The sequence below is a fragment of the Saccostrea cucullata genome, unplaced genomic scaffold (genome assembly GCF_032062105.1).
Source record: "Saccostrea cucullata isolate Sc308-1 unplaced genomic scaffold, CSIRO_AGI_Scuc_v1 ctg30, whole genome shotgun sequence".
Classification (NCBI taxonomy): Eukaryota; Metazoa; Mollusca; class Bivalvia; order Ostreida; family Ostreidae; genus Saccostrea; species Saccostrea cuccullata.
The window spans coordinates 9653-25414 of record NW_026930705.1 but is presented as its reverse complement, the minus strand read 5'-3'; the positions used below and the strand labels follow the sequence as shown (position 1 = coordinate 25414).

General features: G+C 33.5%; 1 protein-coding gene across 1 annotated transcript; it reads left to right on the top strand.

The window, feature by feature from the left end:
* Positions 1-2605: 2605 nt before the first annotated feature.
* On the top strand, positions 2606-15311 carry LOC134229714 (neuroligin-4, Y-linked-like). Its single transcript, XM_062711487.1, has 11 exons — positions 2606-2999; positions 4339-4497; positions 9791-9935; positions 10102-10287; positions 10550-10761; positions 11557-11698; positions 12128-12241; positions 12860-12942; positions 13071-13203; positions 13344-13479; positions 14387-15311. The coding sequence occupies exons 1-11, from the start codon at positions 2793-2795 to the stop codon at positions 14643-14645; spliced, it is 1776 nt and encodes a 591-aa protein (XP_062567471.1). The 5' UTR covers positions 2606-2792; the 3' UTR covers positions 14646-15311.
* The last annotated feature ends 451 nt before the right edge of the window (positions 15312-15762 follow it).

Sequence of the window (15762 nt, the reverse complement as noted above, 5' to 3'; positions counted from 1 at the left end):
TAAGGTGCTGCCTGTCATTCTACTTATAATACAGGCTTTCTTAAGCTAATATGCTGCCTATTATTCTACATTTCATACAGGGGTTAATACTTTCTTAATCTAAGGTGCTGCCTAGCATTATACGTATCAAACAGGTGTCAATACTTTCTTAAGCTAAGGTGCTGTCTGTCATTCTACAATCATACAGGCGTCAATGATTTCTAAAGCTAAGATGCAGCCTATCACTTTCCACATACATGTAACATATATAATGAGGTGTCAGTACTACTTAAAACTAAAGTGTTCGTGCTTATTTCATTATGAAATGGTTCTTGTGCATTATATGTTGTGTTTATTTCAATAAGAATATATCTATAACATACAGCATAAATCCTTACAAACAAAGATACATTGCGGGTTCCAGTAAATGTTCAACAAGCTTCTTTCGTTACTCCTCACTAAGATATGACAGTAGTGAAGGAAAAACTTCAAGAGTACTGTGCAACAATATATTCAAGAAGCGGTGTGAATCAGATGTGGATACTCAAAAAATTCTAAAGAACTTTTGGACAATTTGAAATCACAAGATCTTACCAAATTCAACAGCTTAAAAACTTACGACTTTTCAACTTTATACACAACCATTCCCCACGATAAATTAAAGTCCAGGCTTTTTGATATCATTGTCAGCTGCTTTTTCAATAAAAATGGAACTCGTAAATTTACTTACCTGGTCATTGGTCATTTGCAAAATTATTTTGTTAAAACACATTCTGATTGCACACACAAGTACTCTGAAGTTGACATCAAAGAGATGTTTGAGTTTCTTATTGACAATCTCTATGTTGCTTTTGGAGACCAAGTATTCCAACAATCTATTGGAATTCCCAAAGGTGCCAATTGCGCTCCATTATTAGCAGACCTATTTTTACATTCATATGAAGCAGAATTTGTGCAAAATCTTATGCGTGAAAAGAAGAAAACACTTGCTGTGGCCTTCAACTCGACATTTAGATATAACGACGACGTATTGTCAATTAACAATGGTAATTTCCATTCCTACGACGAAACGATATATCCTGGTGAGCTTGAGATAAAAGATACCAAAGAGTCTGACACATCTGTTTCATACTTTGATATTTTACTTGAAAAAGACTTTAATGGTAATCTAAAAACCAAGCTACATGACAAACGTGATGACTTTTAACTTTTCTATCGTCAACTTCCCTTACTTATGCAGCAATATATCTTCATCACCTGCATACGGAGTATATATACCTCAGTTGATTCGATACGCAAGAGCATGCTCTACATATGAACAATTAATTTCTAAAACGAGGTAAATTATTGACAAGCAAGTTGATGAAACAAGAATATCAGCAGTCTCATTTAAAGTCATCATTTTGTAAGTTCTATGGTCGATACAATGACCTTTGAGTCAAATGCTGACTGCCGTTTTTCATACTAATTGTTAGTCCATTATTTATACACTGAATTGACGACGGATTTTTCCATTATTTCCCGATCATGACAAGCAGCACACGACAAATGTTCACTTCTACATGGCACTGATCCCACCTCTATGTTTCGGAGGTCCGTGTTTGCTCTGCTCCTATTTTGTATTGTTTAATGGACTTTGAGATTGAACAATGTTCGTTATCTCCATATCCTTATATTAAAGAATTGTAAGAATTTTTTTAATTGAACTAATTACTATCATTTCTACGCTTATAGAGACTAATGATTTATTATACCCCCGCTTGAAAAGCAAGGGGTGTATAGTAATCGAGATGTCCGTCCGTCTGTTACGCTTTGGGGTACCCATCTCTTATCCCATAATGAAACTTTCACAGAATCTTTGTAACATATTGCCACTGTGCTCCTCCTATATTACTTTTTGATCGGACACATATTTCAGGTTTCCCTAACAAAACATGGACACTGTCATTCTCTCTATGATATTGAAGGGTATCCATCTCTTATCCGCAACTTCTCCATGACAACTGAATAAAATTTGATGATACTTTCACAGATTCTTTATAATATAATGCTATTTTACTTTTTGAAGTGACACTTATTTGGGTTTCCCAGAGCAAAACATGGATTTTGCCACTATAATCGTATGGGAGGCGGGGGTATCATCTAGTGAGCTCATTACTCACAGTACCTCTAGTTTTTACTTAGAATATCAAACATATGTCAGATTTAACTAAAAAAAAAACTTTGGAAATGTCAATTCTCAAATTGACCACTTTATAAGTACAAGGCAAATTTCAATTAATTTATCACTTGAGAGAGAATTGTTAATCAAATGACACAGATTTTCCACACAGTGATGAAAAATGAAATCCGAGATATGAAATGTCGATAGGTCGCTTTTCAATCACTTTATTCCTCAGATTTTTTAAATTGAATAAATACTGGAAACGTATTATTTTCAGAGTCAGCACCCTTACATACCAGACGAAGGTATTCTGTCCTAATGAGTGATATATATCTTCATTCAGTAACAAAGACATTACCAGATTATTTCAAAACAAATAGCCCTTTACACTGCTTGTTGGCTTTCGTCATAATGACCTTTTTATTGTACTAAAAGTGAGTAGATCTACAAGCAGCGTCAGCATCGGTGCCTTCTGTCGGGGTAAACAGAGGCAATGCGCATACCACTTAACAATATACACCACCAGCGTGCACTCTGCTACTATTAGCGACAGTGATTAGACATCTGGGTTTTCCTTGAACTCATTCTGTACCATCACCATTGGATTACAAGTCATCTACCCAAGGAGCTACAATCTGGATAGTGTGTAATGGCGGGTATCATCCCAGACTGTTTTTACTGGATGCTTTTTGTAGGGGTAGTGTGTTCCTTGAAGGTGCCGGAGAAATCCTCAATTAAGGAAACAGAATATGGAAAGGTTCAGGGGGTCGTGACAGAACCTTTACCCAGGAGGAAAGTCGCCAATTTTCTGGGAATTCCTTATGCGAAACCTCCAATTGGAAATCTCAGATTTGTGGTAAGAAAATTGCATTTACTAATTTTCGCTAATTGTTGAGAGAGAGAGAGAGAGAGAGAGAGAGATAGAGATCTGTTACATAATGAGAACACACTGATGATTCCTGCAATTCGGTTAAACAATCCATTGAAGAATTAAAGTATATATTTAAGACAGCTGTCTTATTGTTTTTAAGCATCTGCTGCTATATACAGAACATCGTTAAATACGATTTCTACAACACGAGTTAAGATGATATACTTTCCTGTCTTTTATCTTCTGTTTCATTAATCATTTATTAACATTATACATAAATAGGACCTTTGTTTTCTTTTAATTCTTAATATTTCACCCACTTGAAGAAACAATCATCTAACCTGCATCAATCAGCAGACTGCAACCCTTAGGAAATTTCGGCAGAGGTATAACAACATGCTAGTCCGTGTCAATGAAATACTGGTTTTCTCAGCATTTTGTTGTGTTGTTTGATAGCTTATCACTTGATGCCCTCATTAATCTATTCTGTATAACTTCATCATGTTCACAACTTATCGTCCTCAAGATAAAGTTATTGCTTTGAAAAGTAGCCGAAGAATGAAAAAAGAGCTTAAGATGAAAGAATTTGATTTTTTCGACAAGTCTTAGTGATTAAACATGATAAAACCAAACTAAAAAATCTAAAGTTCTGCGACCCAGATTTTGGATGCAGGGGAAATCTTTTTGTGTCATGATAAGAGTGAAATCTTTTTGTGCCATGATAAGATAATATTGGAAAATAATTCCTAGGAATCGTGTGTTTTGGTTAGAACTGGAGGTGGGTTTATCAAAGCCAGAGTCTGTTTGACTTTAAACATGTATCGCCTTTACATTACATCGTCTGCCTCATCAGTCATCTTCATATCGCGATAACTATCCAAGATCTTTTCATTAAGCCAAATATACCTACTGAATTACGGAGCTACAACTCTTTTATACAAACGCCGATTGAATGAACACGTGTTTCATGTAAACAATACCCAATCAGTACTGTTTATACAATTAGCATTCTGGCATCTTGGTGGTACATGTCTTCCAGCAGCTGATTGGTCGTGTGTATTACAACCAAGCTGATAACAATTTTGTAATTAGTGCATAATGTAATAACACCTTTTTACCCCATTAATTATTAATGTACACACAAAAAGCTATTCTGACCTTACTTCACATCAAGCATTACTTACATAATGCCTACGATACAATCCCTATTTATAAATAATAACATAATAGATTCACAGCATTCATTCGATATAGCGGCCTGGAAAAATAAAGCATGCTGGAAATAAGTGTACGCTGCATCTATCATTATTTGACTTATTTTTAGAGGACGCAGCGACCTGACCCCTGGGGTGCAGTGAAGTATGCCGGGGAGCTTCCTCCAGCCTGTCCCCAGACCCCCGACATGTCATATGTTAACCTGCACAGCCCCGGGTTTAACAGGGAGGACGAAGATTGTCTATACATCAACGTGTACGTCCCTCAGGTAATGGCAAACGTGTACGTCCCTCAAGTAATGACAACGTGTACGTCCCTCAAGTAATGACGACGTGTACGTCCCTCAGGTAATGACGACGTGTACATCCCTCAGGTAATGACAACGTGTACGTCCCTCAGGTAATGGCAACGTGTACGTCCCTCAGGTAATCACAACGTGTACCTATCTAAGGTAATGACAACGTGTACGTCCCAAAGGTAATCACATGGTGTGCTTGTACTCTGTCATCAATCTAGTTCTTTTTATAGCATTATGGTGAAAACATAATGCAGGTGCTCGGATATTTTGATTCTGTTATAGAATCTTGGCAATCTTGTATCAAAATTCTATTTATAAGATGGATGAATAAAAATCATTATTCTATCCCAAATTGCAAGAGCTTTTATCACATTTTACAATTTCAAAAATGTACCAATTAATAGACAGATATTCATTTTTAATAAATTCATCAATTCAATTATCGATCTTCCTTAAATTTTTTTTTTAAATCAGCAAAATAAAATTTAAAAAGTTCACAATATATATACTAGTATTTGGAAAACAACAGCCGTCATTTAGAACATTTCTAGGTAGTTGGAATGATATAGGAAAATAACAAAAAGCAACCAAGCTCATAAGACCTTTGAAACATTACTAATGAGGAGCAGAACAAACATGGACCTCTTAAATATCAGGGATGGAAGAATTGGGCATCTCATGCTGACTGGTCAAACGCGCAGTGTTCTACTTGCCACAATCGAGAAAAAAGAATTTTAAAATCGTAGTAGACAATTGTAAATAATAGTATAACAATAAGTGTGAAAAAGTCGGCCAGCAATCGACGAAATGTTAGACTGTATTTGCTGACAAGGTCATTGTATCAATCATAGAACTTTTTAAATGATGATGATTTTAAACGAGAGTACTTATGTTCTTGTTTTATTAACTTGTTTTATTGATTCTCAATAGCGTTGCCTACTTTTAAAAGTCGTTCATACGTAGATCATGCTTCTTGAGTATAGAATCAACTGGGAGAGAAACCCCATATACAGCAGAAGAGTAATTATGGCTATATAAGAAAAGTTGACGTTAGAAAAGTTGATGATACTATGTTTCTCATTAAACTTTGGTGCTAGCTAGGCAACCATGGCCATCTTTTTTTCTAGTCAGACATCCAAATGCAAAACAGGTGTGTCGATTTCTGTGATATCTATCATTTTAAGTTCACTAGCATGATCGCGTAGAGAGTGATTGGAAGTAACTATCGTAATTTTATAAAAAGTCGTCGATAAATCTAAATGTTGGGTGGAAGGCCACGGTAAGAGTTTTTCTTCTTCTCATATATTAGTTTTTTAAATACATTCTTTTTCATTTGAATGCTACAAAATATGTATGCTTATACATTTTTATTTTATTATTATTATTTTTTTTTTGCAGTAGGAAATAATAATTTGGAATATGATATGTGTGTAGTTGATTTGCGATACGACTGTATGATTCAATTGTACTGGCACGGAGGCCAATCAGGAAAATGGAATTTTGCAACGCCCTTGTTTTTACATAAATGCCTTCTTCTTAAACTAACTTTTAAACGAAAAAATGTATTCTTCAATATTTATTCTAGCTTTACACTGGCCATAAGTTTACTATTAGAAGTATATGGGCTAATAAACCATACGATTATTAAATAAAACGTTTGGCGAAGCAACGGTCAATTTTATGTTTTCATGCTTAGATTTAGCACAGCGAATTGAATACCGTATGAATAAAAATGGGCCTCGTCAATTTACTTACTTAAGTACCTTGTCATGGATCATTCGCGAAATTATTTTTTTAAAAACATTCTGACTGTACACAAGTACTCTGAAGTTGATATTTAAAAGATTCTTGAGTTTCTGATTCAAAATATATAAAATGTAATTTTTGGAGACCATGTCTTTCAACAATCTATTGGAATTCCCGTGGGTACCAATTGCACCCAATTATTAGCAGACCTATTTTTGTACTGATTTGAAGCAGAATTTATCCAAAATCTTATATTTGAAAAAATAAAAAAATATGATGTGGCCTTTACCTAGACATTAAGATATATAGACTACGTATTGTTAATTAACAATGGTTATAACCATTCTTATGTCGATACGATATATTCTGGTGAGTTTGAAATACTAGTCTAGTAAAAAGAAATATAACATAAAGTCTAATAATCTGTTTCATGTTTAGATATTTTACTTCAAAAAGACGTCAATGGTAATCTAACAACCAAGCTTTAAGATGAACGTGATTACTTTTTTTTGCATTAGTCAACTTCCCTTACTTATGCTGCAATATACCTTCATCACCTGCATACGGGGTTTATAACTTTCAGTAAATTTGTTACGCGAGAGCATGTTCTACAAATGAACAATTTCTAAAAGGAAGCAAATTATAGGAAGAAAGTTGCTGAAACAAGAATCTCAGCAGTCTCATTTAAAGTCATCATTTCGTAAGTTCTATGGTCGATACAATGATGACCTTGTCAGCAAATACAATTTATAATTAAGTCAAATGTTGACTGACTGTTTTCATGCTAATTGTTAGGCCATTATTATAATAATGATTATATGCACACTGAATTGACGACGAAATTTTCCGTTATTTCCCGATCATGACAAGGAGCACATGGCGGGTTTAACGGGTAGGCAGGGGATGTTCACTTCGACATGACACCTGATGCTATCTCTGATATTCTGAGGTCCATGTTTGCTCTGCTCCTGTTTTGTATTGTTTAATGGACTTTTTATTTTGAATACTTTTCGTTTTTTTTTCATATTTTCATCTATTACGTAGCCATATGGTCGTCACACGGAAGTACGAGGGGTGATCAAAAAGTTCGCGAACTATCTCTATATCTACAAAACCACAATTCAGATTGGAATGAAATTCGGTACACACATAGCCATACACAAGAAATATAAATAGCATATGCTGAATAAAGTTTTTCTCCTTGTTTGTGACGTCACAATGTGAAAATGACGTCACTACGTAGGTCACTTGTGACGAAAAATGGTTGTCTCAGTCGAACTCGTTCAACAAACGACTTTACAGTTTACTGTATATCTTAGAAATCCCTCTGCAGTAACATATAATAATTTGCACACAGTTTATTGAGGTAAATGAGTTCCTATAAATTCAATTAATGATTGGATTGATCGTTTTAGTGAAGGAAGGCAGATGGTTAAAAATGATACTTGTCATCTTGCCCAGTGAAAGCAAGTTTGAAAAGATATGTATTTTTAATTAAGCAATTTGCTATCAAAGACCTCCAATTAACACTTTGAAAAATAGTTGAATATTTGAACAATAATATAAGTATTAAATACCTAAGATATCGTTTACTTTAGATTTTAAACATATTAGATATATTAAAAACGAGGCAACCATTCTCTATCCACCTTGAATAAAGGTCTCTCCCGAGACAGAAGATTTGTGTTTTAATGGTCGCCATGCATATTTTTGGAAAGGATATTCTTATCCACCCATTCTGTTGCCGAGATATGACAATTTCTGACAATTGAACTGTTCTTGTCATAAAGATTAACTCACATGGAAAGAAATATAAAACTCAGAAAAATCTTTCAACTTTTGTGACAGAACGCTACGGAGGGGGTCACGTGACCGCCAATATCACGTGATTCACGCATGCGCAGAACGGTGGTTGATGTGCATTAAAATCGGGGAGGATTAATTTTAAATATAATCAACAATAAAAACAAATACTATTTCTTTTATGGAAGTTATTCAATTAGTTCGCGAACTTTTTAATCACCCCTCGTACACTTATGCGGAACAAGTACATATATTGTTACAGTTTATACCCATTTTTTTTAATTCTTGCTGGATGATTTTAAAAAAATAATGAGAAAAATCTAAGAATCATTCAATATATTTCGCTTATGTCATCATATTGTGCATGAGTTCTAGTTTAAATTTCTAAAGTGGCAACAAAATAGACAGTTTCTTTTAAGGAATTTGATTTTTTATGAGTGAATTTATAGGAGGGGGATAAATATGACTACAAATGTACGTCCACAGAGACATGGTTACGAGATTGTGCAATATTCACATTATTTCATGGGTAAAACGTATAAAAGTATTTAAACTTTGCTTTATAACTAAAATTATTCCCTATACATGTTTTAAAAACTAGCTACAAATATTTATATGATAAAAGTACATTTTATAATATATATTCCTTCACAAGACAAATCATTCTACTCATTGATTTGTTCTTTATATACTTATTTATATTTTATCAGCAATAATTATATTATTGGATGCATTCCTGACCAAGATGCAAGTCTTAAAGTACAATTTGTGAAGCATAAAGAATATGACGTCATAAATATGGGGCATTTTTTAGTTATTAGCAGAAAAGCCTCAAAATGACTTATTTCTGTAGTTATTTTCCTCTAGAAAATAGTGTCCACAACCCTCGCCCACTTCAATTTTTTGATATAAAGTGTAAAATGCTTTTAAAAATCACAAATATAAAAATCTGTGTGGACGATACATGTGCTGTATGTTTTCTGGGAAAAAATCCAGTGAAAATTGATGTCTTCTACAACTTTTTAAGAAAATACGGGAAAATGCACAAGTTCATGACATCACAATCACTATTTAGGAGGGCATATAAGAAAAACGACTTATAGGTTTTTTACAGCACAGAATTTCAATAATTCAGAAAAAGATGAATTTTGATTTCTTACATTACTTCCATTTTTAATAAAAATACAGGGCTAAATTTGAATTAATACAGGGCTAAATTTGAATTGAACAGTTGAAACCATACTTTGTTCTAATATTTGAATATATTCTGTTGTTTCAGTAAAATTTAAGTGGAATTATTTGAGGACATCCTGAAAAATTTAATTAATGTTTTATTTGATATTTAATTAATCTTTATAATTAATATACATGTACAAAAATCAAATAAATGAATTACTCTTAATTTATAAAATGGCAAGTTACCAAAATATGGCTGAAAAATTTGCTGACTCGGTGTAAAAAAGAACAATCAATCAATGATTTCAAAATCGTTAAATGCAACAGGAATACTCAATCTATCATACTCTTTAACATAGTGGATGGGTAAATTTTCAAAATTATATAAAATATCAAATAAAATTTCTTTGATATGAAAGGTTAATTAGAACTCGGAACATCTAGACTAAATTTGATCCATTCTCAACTTTTGACGACGTAGCTCTTTTAACAGTCGTGACGTCGCGACGATTTAATACTAACTACTCTTTATTTACAGCGAGTCTCTCAGAACATCCCTGTATTTCTGTATGTGCACGGCGGCTCTAACAGAGTAGGAATGGGGGCAATGTTACGAGGAGATATCTTGGCGGCGTTTGGAGACATCATCGTTGTCAATTTTAATTACCGCCTTGGTTCTCTAGGTAGTTACCCTTAATTTCCTCTTACGAGATAGCTTTGTGAAGGTCAACTTTGGTGTTTTTTATCCTGCTGATTCCTAAAAGAATGTAAGATTATGTAATATCGGTGTATAACCTTGACTGCTTTCATCTCACCTACTATCTGATTACAAGCAATTTAATATTTTAGGGTTTTATGCAGCTAGAAAGGAGGGATTGACTGGAAATTACGGATTCTTTGATCAGGTGATGGCGCTTCACTGGGTAAAAGACAACATAGCTAAGTTTGGTGGAGACCCAGAAATGGTCACCATTGCTGGACATAGCGCAGGGGCGGCTGACGTAGGGTTTCATGTGATCTCTCCTTTAAGCAAAGGTATAATACTCTTTTGTTGTACATTGGAATATTTTGATAAAGAACAATAATCAAGCTCAAAGACAATTGAATCAAAACAATTCGGGATCAGAGCGAACACGGATCTCTAAAATTTATTATATATCAGACGTTGAATCAGGTGCCATTTGACAGGTAAGTGATGCACCTCTTTCATAACAGCTAACATCTATGATAAGATAAAGACTGTTCATATTTTTAGTTGGTTATAACATCATTTACATTTTTGTTTCTTTTATTATAGGATTATTCCGTCGCGCCATGATAATGAGTGGTTCCCCAATTGCTTTCTGGGGATTAGCGGCGCCCCACTGGAAGCCGGGATACAACATCGCTGAACACTGCGACAGAGATCTCTGTCCCAGAAACCGAGACCCTAAAGAATTCAAGAATTATTTAATGCAACTGCCGTGGAAAAAGTTCACGAACCGCAATATCACACCCATACCCACAGATGTGAGTTATATACATTTATTAACAAAGAATCCCATATTCACAAACCTGACATGTTTCATACATTCACACAAGCATACCTGTACATATCCACGCCATTTTGCAAGTTCTTGTCCATACATTGCCCTTTGCAGCAAATACAATCTTTGAATTGATCGTTAATTCGTGTGCTGACTGATATTTTTTCATACTCAATTGAAGGACATTTTGTACATAATAAATTGTCTATGAATTTTCTCCGTTTTTTTTTTCAATCAGCACAGGGCGGGTGTAATTAACAAACATGGGATGCTTACTCCTCCATGGCACCTGATCTCTTATCTGATGTTATAGAGCTTCCTGATTGCTATGCAGCCGATTTGTGTTTTTTAAAACAGAATTTTGGTCTTGATTAATGTTAGTAACTCCATGTTTCATCTAATTAAACAAGCTCAAAACGGAGCCCTTACCTTTGAATGTCTTTAATATTTCTACCTTTCATTAACACATACTAAAAAGGTATTATACAGATACGATATCTAACATACATGCATATCAATAATCTACCAATACCTTTGCACCTTATTTAAATATTTCATTAGGACAAATAGAAAATACAATTAATATATTGACAATTCCTATAGGTGTGCTACTTTAAACGAGAATTATACTTAAAACGCATTCATGTACTTATTTATATAGCTTTATTTATTTTGATAAAGCGAGAAAAAACTATTTTTCTAATAAAGAAATTCATGTTAAAAACTGAAGCTTCTACTTAGTAAAATTACTTATTGCTTCTTTTTACTGTTATTTTAGTATCAACAAGTTTTAACGTTTCCGGTGTCCATCGTTGATGAAGAATTCATCACAGAACGACCAGAAACAGCCATACAAGCTAAAAAGATGAACTGTGAATCCTTCGTCTTCTCCATTACAAGGGACGAGGGATCTGTAGATGGTATGTTTAATGTCACGACCTCAGTGTTTTCACAAATATCCGTCATTCTCTAGTTCTTTTCTTCCGTAATACAACTCACTTTTGGTTATGCTTGCAACTATTTTGCCAAATTTTAGTGTGTGATCCCTTAAGAAGTAACAGATCAGTAGTGGGTTTTTATCTTCATTGATCTTCAAATATCGTAAACAAATCTTTCTACTAAGCTTGTCTGATTTTCAAGTTCCTGATTGTTAAGTTAGAATTTCAATCAGCATTGACGTTATTATCAAGCTGGGAACCCTTTTTCTTTTCAACATTAGTAGTGATAATCTGATGATCCAAACGGAAAAATCGGACGTCGATTCAGTGTATAAATAATGGACTTACAAGTATGAAAAACGTCAGTCAGCATTTAACTCAATGATAAATTGTATTATTGTGTTATTTCAGTCATGTATGTGCACGACAATGTGAAGGGTAAAACAGGCAAATTTGATCAGGAGACATTTCGCCAGGTTCTGGATTGGTACAAACCTATCTACCCCAAAGTCCCCAATCTCGATGGTAAGTATAATGAAACACGTTAGCACCCAAAAAACAAGAGAAAACAAACAGCACTCAAGCTGAAAACTCCATTTAACAATACAAATTTGGAGCAGAACAATCACAGACCTCCACTTCAATGACATAAAACTGTTTAGTCAACTGGATGATAGGACTGTCTCTTTTTTCACAAAACTCAGAGAATCATGAAAGGGGTGACGTATCTTCTCATTATTTGTAAATGTATTTATTTATAACAATCAGGGCTGTGCACTCAACTCTGAAAACAAATATTCATTTTAATTAAGACAGTTAGGAAATAATTAGAAACTATGAAGGGTCTTTCAAACATTACAGGGAGGATGAAAATGTAATGACGATAAAGAATGAATTCAGAGCGTATCAAGATGAAGCTGCTATTCATGTAAAGGAATTTTGTGTCAAATTGTTTGTTATACATGGATGATGGTGGCATTTCCTTTTGCTTCTTTGTCAAAGATTTTTTTAAAGAGGAATGTGTAGATTTCACCAATCTTCCTTTACTGAGGTCGTGAGTCTAGCTTCACCTAGGATCTTTTGGGAAATATAAGAGATTTTGAAAAATTCACTTAGTAAATAAAACCTTTTTTTTATTTTTAGATCTGATTATGCATGAATACGGTGGTTGGGAGAATTTTACCAATCGCAATGAGGAGGTCAATATTCTAGAACGATACACACAGGTAGGTATGAACATAACGTTTTTGTTAAGTTACGCTAAATGGCAAAATATATGATAATTAATCGAGTACAGACCCAATTTTTACACATACTCGTATATGTATACATATATTTTTTCTTATTTTACAAGATGGAGAGTGACATAGTATTTGTGGCTCCCATGGTCAAGTTAGCCGACCTTCTGACGTCAGCGGGGGTCAATGACATCACGTTTTTCAGTTTTGAATATATTTCAGCGAATAATAAATTAAGGGACTGGGAAGGTAATCCTAGTAATATTATATTCTACTGAGATTTCTTTGTCCCTTAAACAATTCAACAACTGTAAAGAACATAAAAACAAGCTGTTGTGTGATACAGTAGTACAAATAAAGTGTTCTTGACATACACAATATTTCTACAGGGATCCCACATGGCGCTGATCTGTTTTACATCTTTGGTTTACCTCACGTCGGACACCCCCAGTTTACCTTTGACGACAGAGATAGGGAGGCCAGTACGATGACAATGACGATGTGGACCAACTTTGTCAAAACGGGGTATGTCTTTTCTTATTTGTATATTATTTGAGTATCTTCCTCTTAAGTATTAAATTTTAACAGCGTGATTAAATGTTTTATATTTTTAAAAATGTAACAAATGGTACAATCAGTATATATTTCACATGATACAAGTTTCAAAGATTTTAATTTAATTTTTTTTAAACAAATTTATGATTCTAAATAGTTTCGTCAATATTTCAGCCCTTTTTATATATCGGCGCTAACCTGCTTTTTAATATTAACTTTTTAAACCTCTATTCAGAGAGACTAATATTTTATTAGAATCATCATGAGTTTATATTGAAGAAAAAAAAATCACTTGATTGAGTTTTCTTCTGTCAAACAAAAATTAATTAAGAATATCACGCTGAACACTTTATTTGACTTTCTTTTATTGTATCTTGTAAACTCATTCAACGTAATACTTTCGTTTGCAGTAATTATAAACAAAAACATACCTCATTCACTTTGTTCAGTGATATTTTTTAATAACTTAATTTTATTGTCACATTTTTTTTTCATTTTCTATTGTATGTCTTTGAAGCCATCGTGCATTGTTTATTGATTTAGATTTTTAAAGAGAAGGAATTGCCCTCATGCACTACAGCTGACGTCATGTTTGCTAACAAGCTCAATTTGCAATATATAAGAAATAAAATCGAAAGTTTTATGCCTAAAAGCATGATTAAAAGACACTTAAGTGCTATAAAATTCGACTGCAAGCTTAAGCTAAATAGATTTGGATAAAGATATCATAAAATTGTATTTTTCAAATAAAATAGGTACGTTAACTTCAATTTTCGTCGTCGATAAATATTTTATAAGAGCTAAATTACATAAAACGATAATAAAACTATATAGAATAGAAAAATATGCCTTTTTTGATTGAATGAATTGTTTTCAGGGTGTTTTCTGTTGGTTCCAAACCTTTCCAAAAGTACTCACCATCAAGATCCTACAACCGACTTCATGTGAGTAATGGCTCTCTGGTCGTTAGTGCTGAGGACACATATCATCCCCGGAGGATGGAATTTTGGAACTCTTTACTGCCATCATTAAGTACATCAGCCCGAAGCTCATCAAGTGGGCAGCATCTTGCACCAACATTAGCGCTTACCAGTATATCGTTTTTCATATTCCATACATGGAGTGTATTTTTATGATATTTAGAATAATCATTGTAGAACGAGTGTAGAGAAATTGGTTCATAGTAAGAAAATAATTGATTAAAGAATCTGCCTCATATTGTGATAATTTAGGTGAGAGAGAGAGGGAGGGAGGGAGAGAGAGAGTGGGAGGGAGGGAGCAATTGGATAAACCATCTGTCTAGAAACCTAATGACCTTGTTTTCGTTTTGACTAAATTATTTCTTTTAATTCACTCACTTACATGTAGACATTCTTTTTTGGTAAAAACATATTTTTGAAGTGCAATATTTGAAGTGATATATACCGAGTTTAATTTTTTCAACTCCTATTTCTTTGCAAAAATTAATGTAGTCGGGGCTTCATTGACTTCCAAATTTAAGATTAAAGTTCTATTTCCTCTGTAAGTTGCAAACGACTACGTATCAAATCAAGATGAATGTAATGGATGAAGGTGTTTCTAATTTGTATTTTATGTGTTGCCCTTTTTTAAGTAACTGTGAGCATACTTTAACATTGTAAAGTTCAGCCATAATGCCATATTAAAATTTCTATCAGCACTATCCAAGTTCCTACAATGTTTGTCCCAAGGAGCACCTTGTGATCAACACGTGTATAAACATCATTGTAAATATGTATACCAGAAACATATCGTACTCTGATAATAAAAATTATATATTTATACTTTTTGTCTTATAATCTTTTATGTATTTGGAAGCTGAAACAGGTTTCAAATGACTTCTGACGGCTATAAGCAATCAGGAATATCTTTGATTTCTTCCTCATGAAAATATGGTGTACAGCGTCAGTGCATTATATTTTTGGACACAAACTTTGACTGACGACGTCAAATATTTTTTTCATTTTTTCAAAGCTCTTTCGAGAAACTAGAAAATATCACTAAACTGGGGTTCTGTTTTTCCTTACTTTTCAATATCTTTAAACAATTGTTTGGGATTTGTAACAAAATGGCATTTCCATTGAATATTATAAATATTCCTCTATACAACAGGCAAAAATTGAGTAAAATTCACGTTTGTTTATGATAATTGATAATATACATGTATATCATAATTGTAACAAACGTGATTGTATGGCAGACTGGTTACATACATGAACTACATTCTCAATTTTC